Below are 16,863 nucleotides of genomic sequence, written 5' to 3' on the forward strand. Positions count from 1 at the left end.
ATATGTAAGTGCATAGTACGTGCGTAAATGGATTTTGAAAATTGCTACAATAGTATATTACGTTGACTCATGTAACTTCTTGAAATTACCTCTTTAGTATATCCTCACCATGGAGCAATGCAGGGCATTATGGCATTTGCCATTTTATGCTCCATTCCTTTCCTAATAATTCCAAACATATAGACACATAGAAACATGCTGTTTTGCTTTTTTGACCACCATCACATACTGAACAGAGGATTTCAAAGTATTTTCCACTATGATGCCCTAGTCCTTTTCTTGGGTATAACTCCTAACATGGAACCTAGCATCTCTTTTCTCTTACACACAGGCTCTCGCTCTCTCACAAACACACACACACACACACACACACACACACACACACACACACAAGCTCTCACTCTCACAAGCTTTCCCTCACAAGCTCCCACACAAACACACACACACACACAGGTTCTCGTTCTCAGGGTCCCCCCCATACAGAGGCCCTCCATGCTCTCTTTCACACACACAGGCCTCCCCCAAGCTCTCATGCACTCACACACACAAGAGAGATGAGTCTCACACTCACCCCTCAATGCCTCTGGCCCAGCAGTTTCACAATCACCCCTCACTGCCTACCCATCCCCAGCAGTTTTACAGTCATTCTCACTGCAATATTGTTTCTGCTCCTTCCCTTGCTCCCTTTCTTCTTACTCACTCACCCACTTTTCTTTTCTCACAACCCCTCCCTTCCCTTTCACTTATTCAGTTCAGCTCCCTTTTCCTCCCCTCCATTCTCAGAAATAGGAAGAGAAGGGAAGGAAGGGGAGCTGAGCGCCGAGGCAGATGGAAATGGAAGGGATGGGGAAAGGAGACCGAGGGAATGAGATGTTCTCACTCCTCCTACCTTTCCTTTCACAGCCTGCCTCCCGCATCTTGGGCCAGATTTTAGTAGCTACGCGCGGGTGTAGATTTGTGCATGCAACCCGGCGCACAAATCCGGCGCAGGCGCGTGTGCACGCTGAGTCCTAGGGGAGCCCCGATGGCTTTCCCTGTTCCCTCCGAGGCCACTCCGAAATTGGAGTGGCCTTGGAGGGAACTTTCCTTCGGCCCCCCCCTTCCCCTATCTAACCCGCCCCCCCAACCCTACCTAAATCCCCACTACCTTTATTTTATAAGTTGTGCCTGCCTCTGGGCAGGCGTAGGTTGCTCGCACCGGCCAATGGCTGGCCCGCGATCCCAGGCACAGCAGCAAATGGCTGCTGTGCCTGGAGGCTCCAGCCATGCCCCGCCCCGCCCCGCCCCAGACTGCCCCCGCCCCCACCCCTTTTTTCAAGCCCTGGGACATATGCGCGACCCAGGGCTTGCGTGTGTCGCCGGGCCTATTAAAATAGGCTCGGCGCGCGCAGGAGCGGGCTTTTGCGGTTACGCTCGTAATATACGGCGTAACCCTTTTAAAATCCGCCCCCTTCTGAGGCCTGTCAATTTACCATGGTCTTAAGCCCACGGGAGATGATTCCCTTGCGGGTCTCTCTTCACCAGGCCACTGTGTTCCTCTTCAGCCTGCGGGGTGGAACCCTCGTGGGCAGGTCTTCACTGCGCACGGCTGCACTTAAGAGCTCCTGGGGGGGGGGGGGGGTTTTACGATCGTCATCAGCACACTGCCTTGGGACAGGATTGTCATCGGCGCGTTGCTGTTTGGGCTTTCTTCTGGTCGCGGCAGGATGGGCTCTGCCGTGGCCTTGCAGGCCTCCCAGCCCCACATGGCTTTCTGATGCAGCTGTGCCGGCTTTTCTTCGGGTCACAGCAGCCCCTCCTCTTCTCGTTTGCCAGGAATTAAAAAAAAACAATTACATGATGGGAGCAACGACCCACAGGGGGAAGCCTGATTCCCTGATAGGGCAATCTGCCCCGGATGTGATAGAAGTTTATAAAATCATGAGTGGAGTGGAATGAGGAATGAACGGCAGTTATTTACCTTTTCAAATAATACTAAAACAAGGGGACCCTTTTTGGAACTAACAGCCAGCAGATTCAAAATAGATTGTAGAAAGTATTTTTTTACTCAGCGCACTGTCAAGCTATGGAATCTGTTTCCAGAGGACAATAAGGCAACTAGCATCATTGGGTTTAAGTGTTTTTCACAAGTTCCTGGAGGAAAAGTCCATAATACATTATTAGCCAGGTAGGCTAAAGATAGCTATTGCTATCCCTGGGAGTGAGTAACAGGAATTAACTCTACTCTATGGACTCTGCCACGTACTTGCAACCTGGATTGGCCACTATCAGAGACAGGATGCTGGGCTTGATGGAACTTAGTCTGACCCAGCATGGCACTTCTTATGTTCTTAATAGGAACTGCCTTCTTTTTGAATTGAGGACTGTACCTTATAGCAGGTATGTGGTAACTCTAGCGTAGCAGCTTGGGGACAGCTTAGAAGAAAAAATGAGGCAGATTCTGGCTGATCATTAAGTGCAGTTTATTTACAGTGAAACCCAACCACTATGATAGGCCTCCGCTACTTCTGGATCATTTTCAACCATAAGGCTTGGGTGTTGGCAAACCCACTGCCACATGGGTGGGTCGAGGGTGTCCTGGAACTGTTCCAGCAGAACCGTTTTGGTTACCTCCACTCCGGTTTTCCCTTCTGGGTGCAGCCACTTCCAGGCTGTATATTTAAGCCTATGGAATAGGTTCCTAGGTTTTTCTCTATCCTACCAACAGTTACCTTGACTTCTGGGTAAGTGGCCCTCCCTTCCAGATTTGCTGTTTGGTAGGCATCTTGACTAGCCTCAGTGAGTAGATTCTCCAGCTAGGCAGCCCACCTGTCCTCTGGCTAACCTACCAGTCATGCTGTGCACTCAAAGTTTTTCAGGAAGCCATCTTGATCTTCTATAGGGTTCATCGTAAGGCGTGTCGGTGACCCTGAAGGTGGACTGATTACGGTCTTTTACACAGCTTGGGCTATCTGCATTAGAACCGTATGCTGCTGCATCATCTGCTCTTGCATTGTCTCCTGCTGATTAATTTGCATTTGCAGGACATTTTGTAATTGCTGCTGGCTGGTAGCAAGGACCTGAATCAATTGCTCCATCTCATCGGCTTAGCCAGCTTCCTCCATAAAATGTACCTTTCTGGGGATAGGAGAGCTGGACAAAAAAAAACAAACTGCTGGCCTGTCTGGCCCTTACTCACTGCTTGACCCCTGACTATATAGTGGGGATAGCTCCTTTGGCTTGTGGTGCAAAAGCTAGGTGAATGAAATTGGGAGGCTCCAGGAAAAACGAAAAAAACAAAACAAAAAAACAACTTGGCAAGGGGTTCCCCCCCCCCCCCCCCCCCCCCCCTTCTCTTGCTGCAGCTGTGGGCTGTTGTCTGTGCTTCCTGCTTAGGCAAGAGAATCCCACTGCTGCCACTATATGTGGTAACTCAAGTGTTGTGGCTTGGAGACAGCCAGATGAAAACAGGAGGCAGACACTGGCTGTTTCTTAAGGGCAGTTTATTTATAGTGAAACCCAACCAAATGCAGTGCACAACAAAACAAAACAACTTAGGAAGCTCATATTGGCTTCAGGCAACACACAGTCTTTAAACATAATAAGAATGGCGGTCCTAGTTCCGCCATTCTCCATGGTTACCAGCCTCGCTCTGGGGACCCGGCCTCTAGGCGCGTTGGACACTCCAGTATTTCTTACTGGCTGGAATGTGCAGCTGAACATCGAAGTGAAAGAGAATGCCAGTAACTAAAAGATGCATCATTTGGATACGAATAGCAGTGAGTCCTTCAGTAATTTTTCCAGCTCTCCCAGAGACCACATGAATAGGAGCTCAGACAGCAGTGGGGTGTTGGCTATCCGGAGACCCACGTACTGGTTGGAAATGAGAGGAATCAAAACAGCAGCAGACAGTATGCCAGCCAAGAAAAAACATCAGAGTGAGGATGATGGAGATTATGAAGAACCTTCTCCCAAAAAGCAAAACTTACAGGAATCACCGCACTCCGCCCGCTCTGGATCCCGGGGCCTTCTCTCACTCCACGTGGCGGCCACCATTATGTGCCTGCTTCTCGTCAGTCTCGCGCGCTCAACTCCCGGAAGCCTGGCCCCGCCCGTGCTGCTGACGTCACGCCCAAGCCCCGATATAACCGGCGCTCAAACTCTCCTTCATCGCCTTGCAACGAGGTTCACAACTCCATAGTTGTTCTTTGTTGCATTCCTGGTGATCTCCACGTTTCCTGCTTTTGACTCCGGTCTGCTTCCGACTCCGCTTCAGCCTACTGCCTGCCTCTGACTCCGGTTTGCCTCTGACTCCGCTTCAGCCTGCTGCCTGCCTCTGACACCGGCCTGCTTCCGCTTCAGCCTACAGCTTGCTTCAGCCTCCGGTTTGCTACCGACTCCGCTTCAGCCTACAGCCTGCTTCAGCCTCCGGTTTGCTACCGACTCCGCTTCAGCCTACAGCTTGCTTCAGCCTCCGGTTTGCTACCGACTCCGCTTCAGCCTACAGCCTGCTTCAGCCTCCGGTTTGCTACCGACTCCGCTTCAGCCTACAGCTTGCTTCAGCTTCCGGTTTGCTACAGACTCCGCTGCCGCCCGCTGCCCTGCCTTCAGCCGGCCCTCGGCCCTGTACAGCCGGTCCCCTGCTTCCCGGGTACCTTGGACTTCCTTTCCCCCTGTTTGCTCTGGTCCCGGTCTAGCCTATCTCAGTCCCTGGACTTTCTGCCTGTATTTCCAAGTCCCGAGGTCCCAGTGCCCTACGGGCTCCTTCCGGGGGGCTCCTGGTTCCCGGATGAACACCTCCTGCCTGTGGCTCCGCCCCCCGGCCTACCCTGTCACCCTAGGTAGGCCGGCCCAAGGGTCCACTATCTCGCCAGCAGTGTCCAACTGCAACACCTTTAACGAAAAAAAACTGAATTAATCCAGAATCCCATCAAAATTAGAAACGATCAGATAGTGGAACTAACCGAAAAAACTCGAAACCTAGGAGTAATAATTGACAGTGAAATCAAGCATTTCCGGACTCCAATTGATTGAACACCTTAACCATCAACTACCCCATGGTTAACTACTTGTAACTATCTTTAGCTATTTATTTACCTGTCCTTTCTCCTCCCTCTTCGCCCAGTTATAGCGACCCTTGTTACATGTAACTGCTTTTTCGCACCATAGTTCTAGTTTGTTTGTTTTTTTTTTTTTTTTTTTTTACTATGCACTCCTGTTTTATGTGAACCAGCATGATGTGACTGCTGTCTCGAATGCCGGTATATAAAAAACCTAAATAAATAAATAAATAATAAGTATTTAACTTTCATCAAACATAGCAGGTCTTAAACTTAATACATTTCTCTAATCTTAAACGTAGCAGGCCTTCACATAGGCTTGAACTCCCTCAGCTCTCCGGTATCCGTCTAACCCTTCTAGGCTCCAAGGTCTCATACGCTGGTGAAGGGCTCCTCCCTTCACCCAGGATTCCCTGCAGGTCTCAACCTTAAGGAAGATCAGGTGTGACTGCCGTGCCCGATCCTTTAAGGTAGTTTGAGGGAGTTTTTCTGTACGCTCCCTCACAAGGTGTTAAAGCTTCATTATCTAAGAACCCCTACTGGCAAATGATTATTTTTTATCATTTCATTCACTTTTACTGTTTTTTTAAATTTTGCTCCTGCCCAGTGCAGGAATCTGGGACTTTGTGAAGCATCAGTGTATCATCCAGTTTACTACAACAGAGATTAATATTGCCTGGATTATTTGTTCCTTTGCTTTAGATAGATACTCAACTTAAAAACCTGCATATCTGCATATCTGCATATCATAACCTGCATATCTGAAGGTTAACCAGGTTTGATAATAAGCAGTAACCAATTTTTACAGTGAATGCTTTCTCTCTGAATTTGTCAGAAATCTTGATCTTGCCTTCCCTCTTATTTCCACACACAAGCCTTTGTGTGTTCCTCAAAATGGCAATAGGGTAGAGAGCAGTTCTTCGTGGGCAGCAAAAAGTATTTGTTTTGCCTTTTTCTCTGTGATTATTAAAGAGTCAAACAGACGTCACAGAATTCTACCAGTTTTTGTAACTGTTCCTCTTTATTTAAAAAGACTTTTTTTTTGTTTTGACATGGGAGTTTCCTCATGTTCCTTTAGGCATTCAGCTCATTCAGAACCAGGGTTGGGATATGGTGCCATGTGCCTTCATTTGCAGCTACCTGGGGATTTTTTCCCTCTGTTTTATATCCCCTCCTAACTTACTTTAGAGTAATTGCATTGATAGTCTTTTTGCCAGGGTTCTAAATCTGGCCACTAGGTGTCACCATTGCAGAACAGCTATGACTCTTTCATCCCAGGGGCTGTGAACGCTGCCTCTGCAGCATCCCCAGCCCTGGCCAACCTCAGGAGCAGAGGGCCTGGGCTAAGAATTGGACCCACATTCCCCTACTTGGCAGTGCGCATCACTGACACTGAGCCACTGGGTCGCCTTCATGTTGCTCCTTTTTAAATGCTACCAAGATGCCCTAGAAATGCAACTTGTTTCCTTGTTTTTGGAAAAAGCAGTGCCAAGCAGCACCCGGGAGAGGGCAATTTGCATTAAGGCGGCATTCTTTCTTTGTTCCACACTAATAGATTGAATTGTTTTCTCTTTGCCATCAGGGCTTTTTTAAAAGAACGGTTCAGAACAACAAGCGCTACACCTGCACAGAAAACCAGAACTGCAAAATTGACAAAACACAGCGGAAACGATGCCCTTACTGCCGATTTCAGAAGTGTTTGACAGTAGGAATGCGTTTAGAAGGTAAGACGACTATCCTGTCCCTTCTTTCTTCCTTCTCAGTTGTGTGCTGATTTCCATCCAGCTCCAGCATTTTATGCTTTTAAGCTGGGAGGAAGGTAAAAGGGTAAACAGTTGTTTTGGTATTCTTAGATTGTCAGGTTGATATCTGTGGTTAAGGGTTTGACTCAAATCTTTTCACCCTGCATCTATAAAAAAGTTTTATGTACTGTAAATTGTTGAACTGGCCAATCTGATTTTCCATCTTCCCCCTTTTACACGGAAATTTGCAAGGACTGAGAAGATATGAATACGAGGTATACGCCACTGCAGATTGCAAGAGCTTGTGTCCTAAACCAGCCAATAAGGTCTAAAGAACATTACTTGTTCATAAAGTCTTTGTGCAAAATGACCAAGTTTCTGTATCATACCACAGGGATATATATATATATTTATTTTATCCCCATTGCATTTATCTTATAATCTAATACTCAAGGTAGCTTTCCTGGATGAGGCATATCCCCTTCATGGCTTGGGATTTAGAGGGAAATCTCAGTGCTTCTCTATGACCAGCAGGGTTCGCCACAATAATGACAACCACTTCCCCTTCCCCCCCAGGCATTGCATTGTTTCTGTGGTGCGTCTGAGCCCTTCTGATACTGTCAGGTAGAAGGCTCTCTCTTGTGTCTTCTGTGCTGTGGTGTACATTGTCATGGCTTTTGACCAATTGGGCCAGCCAAGGACTGAGGGTTTGTTTTTTTTTTAAGTGAACCGTAAGTGCAATTTTTAAAACATGGTGAAATGGCCTAAATATACTCCTGGTGGAAATGGAAAACTTTGTTATTACTCCTTTTGTATTCTGCTTAGTAGTAGAAAAGCTGATCAATATCCATATCTAAATATTGATGATGGAAAAGTGATGTTTGACTTTAATTGGTACAAGGGGCAGAATACCGTATATATGTATTTATATTTATATATGCATATATAACACAAAGACTGGTGGCACCCTATAGACTAACATTTATTGAGCATAAGTTTTTGTCGTCAAAAACCTATGCCTCAACAAATCTGTTAATTTATAAAGCACCACCAGCCTTTGTCATTTTTATTACTACAGAGCCGAACACAGCTTCTCCTCTGGATGTTACATATGCATTTATTATACATATTGGGGTAGATTTTCAACGGGTTATGCGTGACGGTCTGGGGGAGGTCTGGGGGTGGTTCCGAGTCCTCCGGCACAGGCAGGCGTAACTCCTGCAATAAAGGTAGGGGGGATTTAGATAGGACAGGGGGGGGGGGGGGGGTTAGATAGGGGAAGGGAGGGGAAGGTGGGGGGGAGGGAACGGGGAAAGCCATCGGGCCTCCCTTAGGGCTCGGTGCACGCAAGGTACACAAGTGTGCACCCCCTTGCGTGCACCGACCCCGGATTTTATTACATGGGCGCAGCAATAAGGTAGGCCACGTTATCGCCGCCAGTAGAGCGCCCAATAACACCACATTTCACGGTGGCGCTATTGGGTGCGAAAGCCGGCAGCGATAGCACCGCGGAGGTCGATCGCTGCTGGCTTTCGCAGGCCCACCCCCCACTTTGCCCCCCACCCCCCGTTACCGCTGGATATTCTAAGTTCTGTGAACTTAGAAAATCCAGGCCTAACTTTGCTAACCGGACTCTGTCTGAATATAGACCTCCCTGTATACTCAAGTTTGGTTTTCACAAACAATACAAACACAGATTATTATATTTGTGATGCCAAAAATGGTATAAAAAAAAGTAAGAAGAAAAGGAAAACTGAAAGAACAAGAACGAGAGAGAGGAAAAGAGAGCCAGGAAAGGCAACAGAAGAGAAAAGGAATACAGACAAAGAGAAAAGCTAAAGGAGTTATTCTTTTTGAAGAGAAAAGCTGTAGAATGAAAATGAAGCAAACAAAGTGGAATCAGACTGATCTCCTTAGGTGTAGGGATTACTTTATTAAAATTACAGTCCAAAAACAACAAACTTAAAATATGCCCGACTCAGGCCGAGTTTCGCCCAGAAGTGGGGCTGCATCAGGGGCTTCCAATTAGAACATCAAAATGTACTGAGTACAATTCACAAAAACAAGGATCCACCCAATATCAGTATGATTCATATGCAAATGCTCTTTAATAAAAAACTGCATCGATTATCTTAAAACGCTATCCAATGAGATCAATTAAAACTCAGGAGACATCCTTCGCATGAAGCGTGTGTCTCAAAGTAGTGCATCGGGAAGCATAAAAGAAAGAAAGGATTGGCTGCCAGTTTTTGCCCACAATTCTTTCTCTCTTTTATGCCTCCTGATGCGCCGCACCAATAAAAAAAAAAAATCGATACGGCCTGAGTCGGGCATGCTTTAAGTTTGTTGGTTTTTGGACTGTAATTTTACATAGAAACATAGAAATGACGGCAGAAGAAGACCAAACGGTCCATCCAGTCTGCCCAGCAAGCTTCGCACTTTTTTTTTTCTCTCACACTTATCTGTTACTCTTGGCTCTTAGGAACCTTTTGGTTCTATTTCCCTTCCACCCCCACCATTAATGAGAGAGCAGTGTTGGAACTGTATCTAAGTGAAATATCTAGCTTAATTAGTTAGGGGTAGTAACCGCCATGACAAGCAAGCCACACCCATGCTTATTTGTTTACCCAGACTAAATAATCCTGTCCTTGTTGGTTATTGTCTGTATATAGATCCACTTTTCTTCATTCCCCTGCCGTTGAAGCAGAGAGCTATGCTGGATATGCGTTAAGTATCAGTCTTTCTCCCCTGCCGTTGAAGCAGAGAGCTATGCTGGATATGTGTGAAGTATCAGACTTTCTCCCCTGCCGTTGAATCAGAGAGCTATGCTGGATATGCTTGAAGTATCAGACTTTCTCCCCTGCCGTTGAATCAGAGAGCTATGCTGGATATGCTTGAAGTATCAGACTTTCTCCCCTGCCGTTGAATCAGAGAGCTATGCTGGATATGCTTGAAGTATCAGACTTTCTCCCCTGCCGTTGAATCAGAGAGCTATGCTGGATATGCTTGAAGTATCAGCCTTCCTCTCCTGCCATTGAAGCAGAGAGCTATGCATTGAAAATTAAGTATCAGGCTTATTTGATTTGGGGTAGTAGCCACCGTAACAAGCAAGCAAATCCTTTTTTCCACATTTCCTCTTGCTGTTGAAGCTTAGAGCAATGTTGGAGTCGCATCAACCGTGTGTATGTTAATTGAATAAGGGTATTATCTCCAGGTAGTAGCCGTCATTTCCGCGAGCCACCCACTCTTCATTCACGTCCTCTAGACTTTATGGATCCACAGTGTTTATCCCATGCCCCTTTGAAGTCCTTCATAGTTCTGGTCTTCACCACTTCTTCCGGAAGGGCATTCCAGGCATCCACCACTCTCTCCGTGAAGAAATACTTCCTGACATTGGTTCTGAGTCTTCCTCCCTGGAGCTTCAAATCATGACCCCTGGTTCTGCTGATTTTTTTCCGATGGAAAAGATTTGTTGTTGACTTTGGATCATTAAAACATTTCAAGTATCTAAAAGTCTGCATCATATCACCTCTGCTCCTCATTTCCTCCAGGGTGTACATATTTAGATTCTTCAATCTCTCCTCATAAGTCACTTGATGAAGACTATCTACCTTTTAGGTCGCCCTTCTCTGGACCGCCTCCATCTTGTCTCTGTCTCTTTGGAGATACGGTCTCCAGAACTGAACACAGTACTCCAGGTGAGGCTTCACCAAAGACCTGTACAAGGGGATAATCACTTCCCTTTTCTTACTCGATATTCCTCTCTCTATGCAGCCCAGCATTTTTCTGGCTTTAGCAATCGCCTTGTCACATTGTTTCGCTGACTTCAGATCATTGGATACTATCACCCCAAGGTCTCTCTCCTGCTTCATGCACATCAGCCTTTCTCACCCCATCGTATATTTTAATAAAGGAATCCCTACACCTAAGGAGAACGGTCTAATTCCACTTTGTTTGCCTCCTGGCTTTATTCAACAGCCTACCTTATTTCCTTGAATGAAAATGTAGGCAAGAGAGAAAGAGTAGGGGGCATGTTTGGAGAAACAGAGAAAAATCATGAGAGAGACTGTACCCCATGAAAGTCTCTCTGGATATTTGCTTCATATCTGATGAATAAAGCTGCTTTTTTTTTTTTTTGTCCACAAATATCGTAATGAAAATTGGCATGTGAAGCGGGGAATTTCTTGAAGAAAAATGACACCCGGAGCTGACAGTTTGTTACTTTGAGAGAAAATTGGAGCTCATGATTCCTTCATATTCAGTTGTTATTGGGCAGAAAATATGAGCTGACCTTGAACAGGGGATGCTTCAAATCTAGAAAACGGAAGTTGGCCTGAAGGTTTATGATTTTTGGGGCAGGTTTGATATCTGGGGCATTGGTCTTTCTTGATGTGAGATGAAAGGTACTATAATTTACATCTTGGCTGTGGTATGGAGCATTGATACTATATTTTTAGTAAAAAAGACCCTCTCTTCCTCAGTGTAGCATTTAATATATAGAAGAAACTAGTGAAAAGTGCCTGGCGTTGCTCAGGTAGTCTGGTCTATAGCAGCCTATGTGTGTGTGTGTGCGTATGCATATGTGCACACCTGTGTGTGAACATGTGTAGAACAAGCTTGTGTGTGTCTATTCCTGCCAGTCCCTGTTTGTGGAGCATGAGAGACACGTTTTCGCAGATAGAGCATATTATCTAACATTACCTGGTGTTACTTGGGTGGTCTGGTCAATAACAGCCTCTGTGTGTGTGCGCGCATCTGTATATGTAAAATAGTAATGATGGTAGATAAAGATCAAATGGTTTATCCAGTATTCCCTTGCAAGCTGCCCAATGGCAGTAACTGCTGCTCTGTGCAGGTTACCCCTTGTGTTCTGTTAAGAGCAGTAATTACCACTCCATGAGGTTACCCTGCACACTCTATTAAAGGTGGTAACTGCTGCTCTGTGCAGGTTATCCTCATGCAGAAATGTTACGCCTAAAGTTAATATGGGTTATCCCCTTCTTCATTTCCAACCTCAAACCTTTAGGGATCTGCAGTGTTCATCCCATGCCCTTTTAAATTAATTTACTGTTCTCATCTTTATCATCTATTCCAGGAGGGCATTCCATCCATCACCCTCTCTATTAAGAAATGTTTCCTGATGTTGGTTCTGAGTTTACCCCCCTGGAGTTTCATATCGTGATCCCTAGTTGTACAGTTTCTGTTCCAACAGAAAAGATTTGATGTTTGTGCATCATTAAGACCTTTCAGGTACCTGCAGGTCTGTATCATCTCTCCCCTGCACCTCCTCTCCTCCAGGATATCCACAGCCTTTCCTCATAGATCTTCCAAAACAAATTTCCATGCTATTTTGGTTGCCTTGATCTGCACTGCTTCCATCCTGTCTCTTGTCATTTTTGAGATATGGTTTCCAGAGCTGAACACAATACTCCAGGTGAGGCCTCACCAAGGACCTGTACAAGGGCATTAACCCCTCCATTTCCTGCTAGTTATTCCTCTCTCTATGCAGCCCAGCATTCTTCCGGCTTTAGCTACTGCCTTGTCACATTGCTAGTCTCCCTGTGCCGGTGTTGGTGTATGTGTGAGCGCGTGACAGGGCTTTGCAGACTGAGCATATTGTCTTTGCACAGTGCACCTTCCACTGTTCCGAGCAGTACCTGGTGGCCACAGACAGATTCGACATGGTGACCACTTGGCACAAGCCTTTTATATATAACCAACCGCTGTCTTAAATTACAGACCATGTGTGACTAGAATACTTTATTACTAATAAGAGTTTACTTCTCTATGCGAGCAGGATCCATATGATAGCTGAAGGAACATGCAGCCTCCTTTCCAAATGTCTGAGGTGGATACCTAATAATACTGTAGGTATCAGGAGATAAGCACAATTTGGCCCATCCAGTCTGCCTGGTTATTCTGTCTGTCCTGCTCTAGCTAAGGATATCTCCCAGCTGTCAACAATACAGGCTTGAGCACCTACACTGCTCTAGGTCTGATTGTCACCTTTCCTTGCTCTTACCACCTCCCACCACACTAAGGATATCTTTCAGCTGTCAACCATAAAAACTTGACTACCTTCAGGATATCTCTCCTTCTCCTTTTGTCCTTAACTAGGTACTATAGACTGCTGTCCAAGCTAGGATACATGCCAGCTTTCCTTGGTTATATCTGAATGTAGCATTGCAAATGCAACTAGAACATTCCTGCTGCTTATGAAAAGGGGTGGTTGTAAAGAAATACAGATTGGGTGGGAAAAGAAAGTATAATGTTGTTCAAATGATTATGTAGTTATAGTTTGTAAACTGAGTCAACAATAGGTGTAGTATTTTATCTAAGCCCATGAAATAAAATTTTGTTAGTGGTGGGATCTACAAAAAATCCTATACTTTATACATACTAGGTAGTATTTTAAAGGTACATGCAGCAATTCTCACACTATACCAATTATTCAGTCAATATTTTTGAAATTCTGTAAGCTGCTACACCATAGCTCCTCTCATCCTTTAGAAGCAGCCATCTTAGCACCGTTATTGGTGTGTGTTTGTACGCCACTTTAGTTGTTTTTTTTTAACTGGGGCAGTGGTTTATAAGTTTAGTTAAAGTAAATCTGATTGGCCTGTGTTGTTTGTGTTGTCAAAGATGACATCATATACATTGCATTATTTGATCAGATCCCAGTTCTTATCAGATAATTTGTGGCTAGAGCTGCCAACTGGCTCCAGATTTTTAGGGCAGATGATCCATTTCTGGTTTTACTCCATTGCATGCAGGGACTTGTAGTCTTGATTTTCTAAGGTATTACAATAGGGAAGTCAGAACTACAAGCCCTTGCATGCAGTAGGGTAAAACCAGGAATGGATCAACCTGTCCTGAAAATCTGGAGCCAGGCAATCCTTTTTGTGGCACTGTTGTGAACATGACTGAACTTTCTAAGTCTGTAGCAGCTAGAAGCTCTCTAAGAAGTTATTAGAGTGCACCTGGACACTGTACAATGCAAACCTCTATAATCAACATAACATTTAAAAGGATGGATATTCAGTGGCAGTGTTGCAAACAGCTGTGCAGCAGACCTGGGTTTGATTCCTGAGCCTAACTTCTGAATCTTGGGACATATAGGGTTGAGGAGGCAGCATTCACAGCCCTGAGGTGGGGAACAGACCATCTTAGCCATTGCACAATGGTAACACCTAGTGACTAGATTTGAGATGCACATATACCAGGTTCTAGGGGGAGTTGCAGCGTGTGGTTCCAGCTGAGGACTAGGAATGCAATGGCTGGGCTAGAAGGGAATGGGAAAAAGATTAAAAACTGGGCCGAATTTCAGGCGATTGTCAAGTAATGCTCACAGCGCTGTTGCCAAAGTAAAGGTTGGTTCTGATTGAGCTGGAAGCCCAAAGGAGCAGGAGGAGAACTGCCAGGCCTTTCCATACCTTCCTCATTCATACCCTCCCCCCCCCCCCCTAAAAAAAATCCTAAGCTATTTGAGGTGCAGAATGGGGCAAACCTTTTTGGAAATAGAGAGAAGAATGCTAGTGAACTATAAAGCTTAAAAAAAAAAGCTGTTTAAATTATTTCTAAAATAAATGCTTTTCCATACTGCTTGAAAAAGAAAAAACCTTTTCTGTGATATCTGGCTGCTGCAACTATACTGAAAAAATGTTGGCTGCTGGCTAAGCCTGCGGAGTCCACAGTGAGCTTATTCTATTCATAACAAAGTATCAGAGAAGAGAAGTTACAGGAGACGTACCATATTTTTGGAGTAGAACTGCAGGGTCATATGGGGAGTGACATCAAAGATGTCTTTTATATTATTTCACATACCTAACGGTTTCTCAACCATTTGGATGGAGGAAGCACATACACTTTATCAAGCATGTGTGTCCGGATAGCCAGCCTTGTTCTTCTAACTACTCGAGGCTGTTCAGTTTTCTGCCATCTCTGTTCTGTTCTGAAGCTATTACCCTTGGGAATTACTGAAAGGAAATAAAATTTTAAAAAAGCTGGCTGCTTCATTTTTCAAGATGCTACAGAGATCTAGCACCTGTTTCCTTACAAGATGACACATTCCTGGGCTGTTTTTTAGTGACCTAAGACCAGCTGCTTCATTAGAGGCCAAAAAAAAAAAAAAAGGAAAGCCAAACTCATTTGAAAGTGTACAGGAATCGCTGTAGCGAAAGCTCTGCTTCCTGCCATTATGCAGACCAGGTACCAAAATACTTGAAAAATATGCATTCCTATGAGTGGCTAAGGAGATCAGGTAATCCAGGGTTCCAGTAGCCATGTTAGTCCTGGAGGAAACTGGAGTCTTTGTAGGTTGTGAGACTTTTTAAAGGACCAAGGAAAGCAATGTTGTAGTACATGAGCTTTTGAGACCACAGAAAGGACCCTTGTGATCTTGAAAGCTCATTGGCCACCTCTCATTGAGAGCCAAGGAATCAGTATGTATGCTACCAAAAAGCCTCACATTTTCAGTGTGTGTGTGTGTGTGTGTGTTGGAAGAGCAGGAAGGTCTTCTCTCTCTCTCTGTCCACCCACCCTGCCCCCACCTGTCTTTCTTAATCCTCCCTCCAGACTGACTCTCTCTCTCTCAATCTTTCCACCAGTCTCTCTCTCTCAATCCTCCTATCTTGTCCCTACCAGTATCTCTTAATTCTCCCACCCTGTGCCCACCAGTCTCTTTCTCTCTCTCCCTTCTCCACTTCAGATTCCCTCTCTTTCCTTTCCCTTTCCCTTTTCCTACCTCCTACCAGTCTCTCTTAATCCTCCCACATGGTCTCTACTCGTGTCTCCCTCTCTCAATCGCCCAGTCTTTCTCTCAGTAATTCTCTGATCAGCATCTCCTTCTTTCTCTCCTTCTGATGTCCACCACCCTACTCCCACAAAGATCTCTCTTAGCAACCCCAGTATAACATCCCACACCTCCCACAAGAGCAATGAAAGGAGCTCAGCAATCCCAACCTAACATTTCCCACTCTATCCCTTGTGATGCTTGCCCCCTTCTCATCTCACCCGTTATCCGGCACCAGTATTCCACCTGACCCCCACTTCCATTGCCTCAGGTACAAAATTAGATTGTAAGCCATGTGGGGCCCACAGTACTTGAATGTAAACCACTTTGATGTACACTTTGAAGTGCCGAAAAGCAGAATATTAAAAATATAACTAAATAAATAAGCCCCTCTCCCCCCTTCTCCCCTTCTCCCCTACCCTGTGCCCAGCACCAGTATCCTCCCTTTCTCTCTCTTCACCCATCCTCCTCTTTCTCTGACTCCTCTCATCACTCCCTCTCTCCCTCCCCACAGTATACTCTCTGGTTCCTCATATACTGTACTAGAGATGTGAATCGGAACCGGAATCGGTTCGGTTCTGATTCAAATCATGCATTTTTTTTCGTCCGGCCCAATCGTTTTTTTTTTTTTTATCGGCTGCGCCCGATCCGATAAACAAAAAACCCACCCGACCCTTTACAACCACTCCCTTAGCCTCCACCACCCTCCCGACCCCCCCAAAAATGTTTTAAAATTACCTGGTGGTCCAGTGGGCCCCGGGAGCGATCTCCCGCTCTCGGGCCTTCGGATTAACTAATAAAAATGGCACCTATGGCCCTTTGCCCTTACCTTGTGACAGGGTAACCGTGCCATTGGCCGGCCCCTGTCACATGGTAGGAGCACTGGACGGCCAGCGCCATCTTTAAAAATGGCACGGGCCATCCAGTGGACGGCCGGCGCCATCTTTAAAAATGGCACGGGCCATCCAGTGGATGGCCGGCACCATCTTTAAAAATGGCGCGGGCCATCCAGTGCTCCAACTATGTGACAGGGGCCGGCCAATGGTACGGTTACCCTGTCACATGGTAAGGGCAAAGGGCCATCGGCGCCATTTTTATTAGTGGCAGCCGACGGCCCGAGAGCGGGAGATTGCTCCCGGGGCCCACTGGACCACCAGGTAATTTTAAAACGTTTTTTGGGGGGTCGGGAGGGTGGTGAAGGCTAAGGGAGCAGTTTTAAAGGGTCGGGGTGAGTTTTTAGGTTGTGTCCTAACTCTCGTTAGTGTGCACTAACCCAATTAATGATTTTTTC

General features: G+C 45.8%; 1 protein-coding gene across 4 annotated transcripts in view; it reads left to right on the top strand.

Annotated features, from left to right (window-relative positions):
• NR5A1 (nuclear receptor subfamily 5 group A member 1) overlaps positions 1-16,863 on the top strand; it is a 174,079-nt gene that overhangs the window by 20,092 nt on the left and 137,124 nt on the right. For all 4 annotated transcript variants that reach the window (XM_029613113.1, XM_029613114.1, XM_029613115.1 and 1 more), the window contains exon 3: positions 6,622-6,763. In XM_029613113.1, coding sequence (XP_029468973.1) covers positions 6,622-6,763 — 142 coding nt within the window. The remainder of the gene's footprint in view (positions 1-6,621; positions 6,764-16,863) is intronic.

Source organism: Rhinatrema bivittatum, chromosome 8 (assembly GCF_901001135.1).
Source record: "Rhinatrema bivittatum chromosome 8, aRhiBiv1.1, whole genome shotgun sequence".
Lineage (NCBI taxonomy): Eukaryota > Metazoa > Chordata > Amphibia > Gymnophiona > Rhinatrematidae > Rhinatrema > Rhinatrema bivittatum.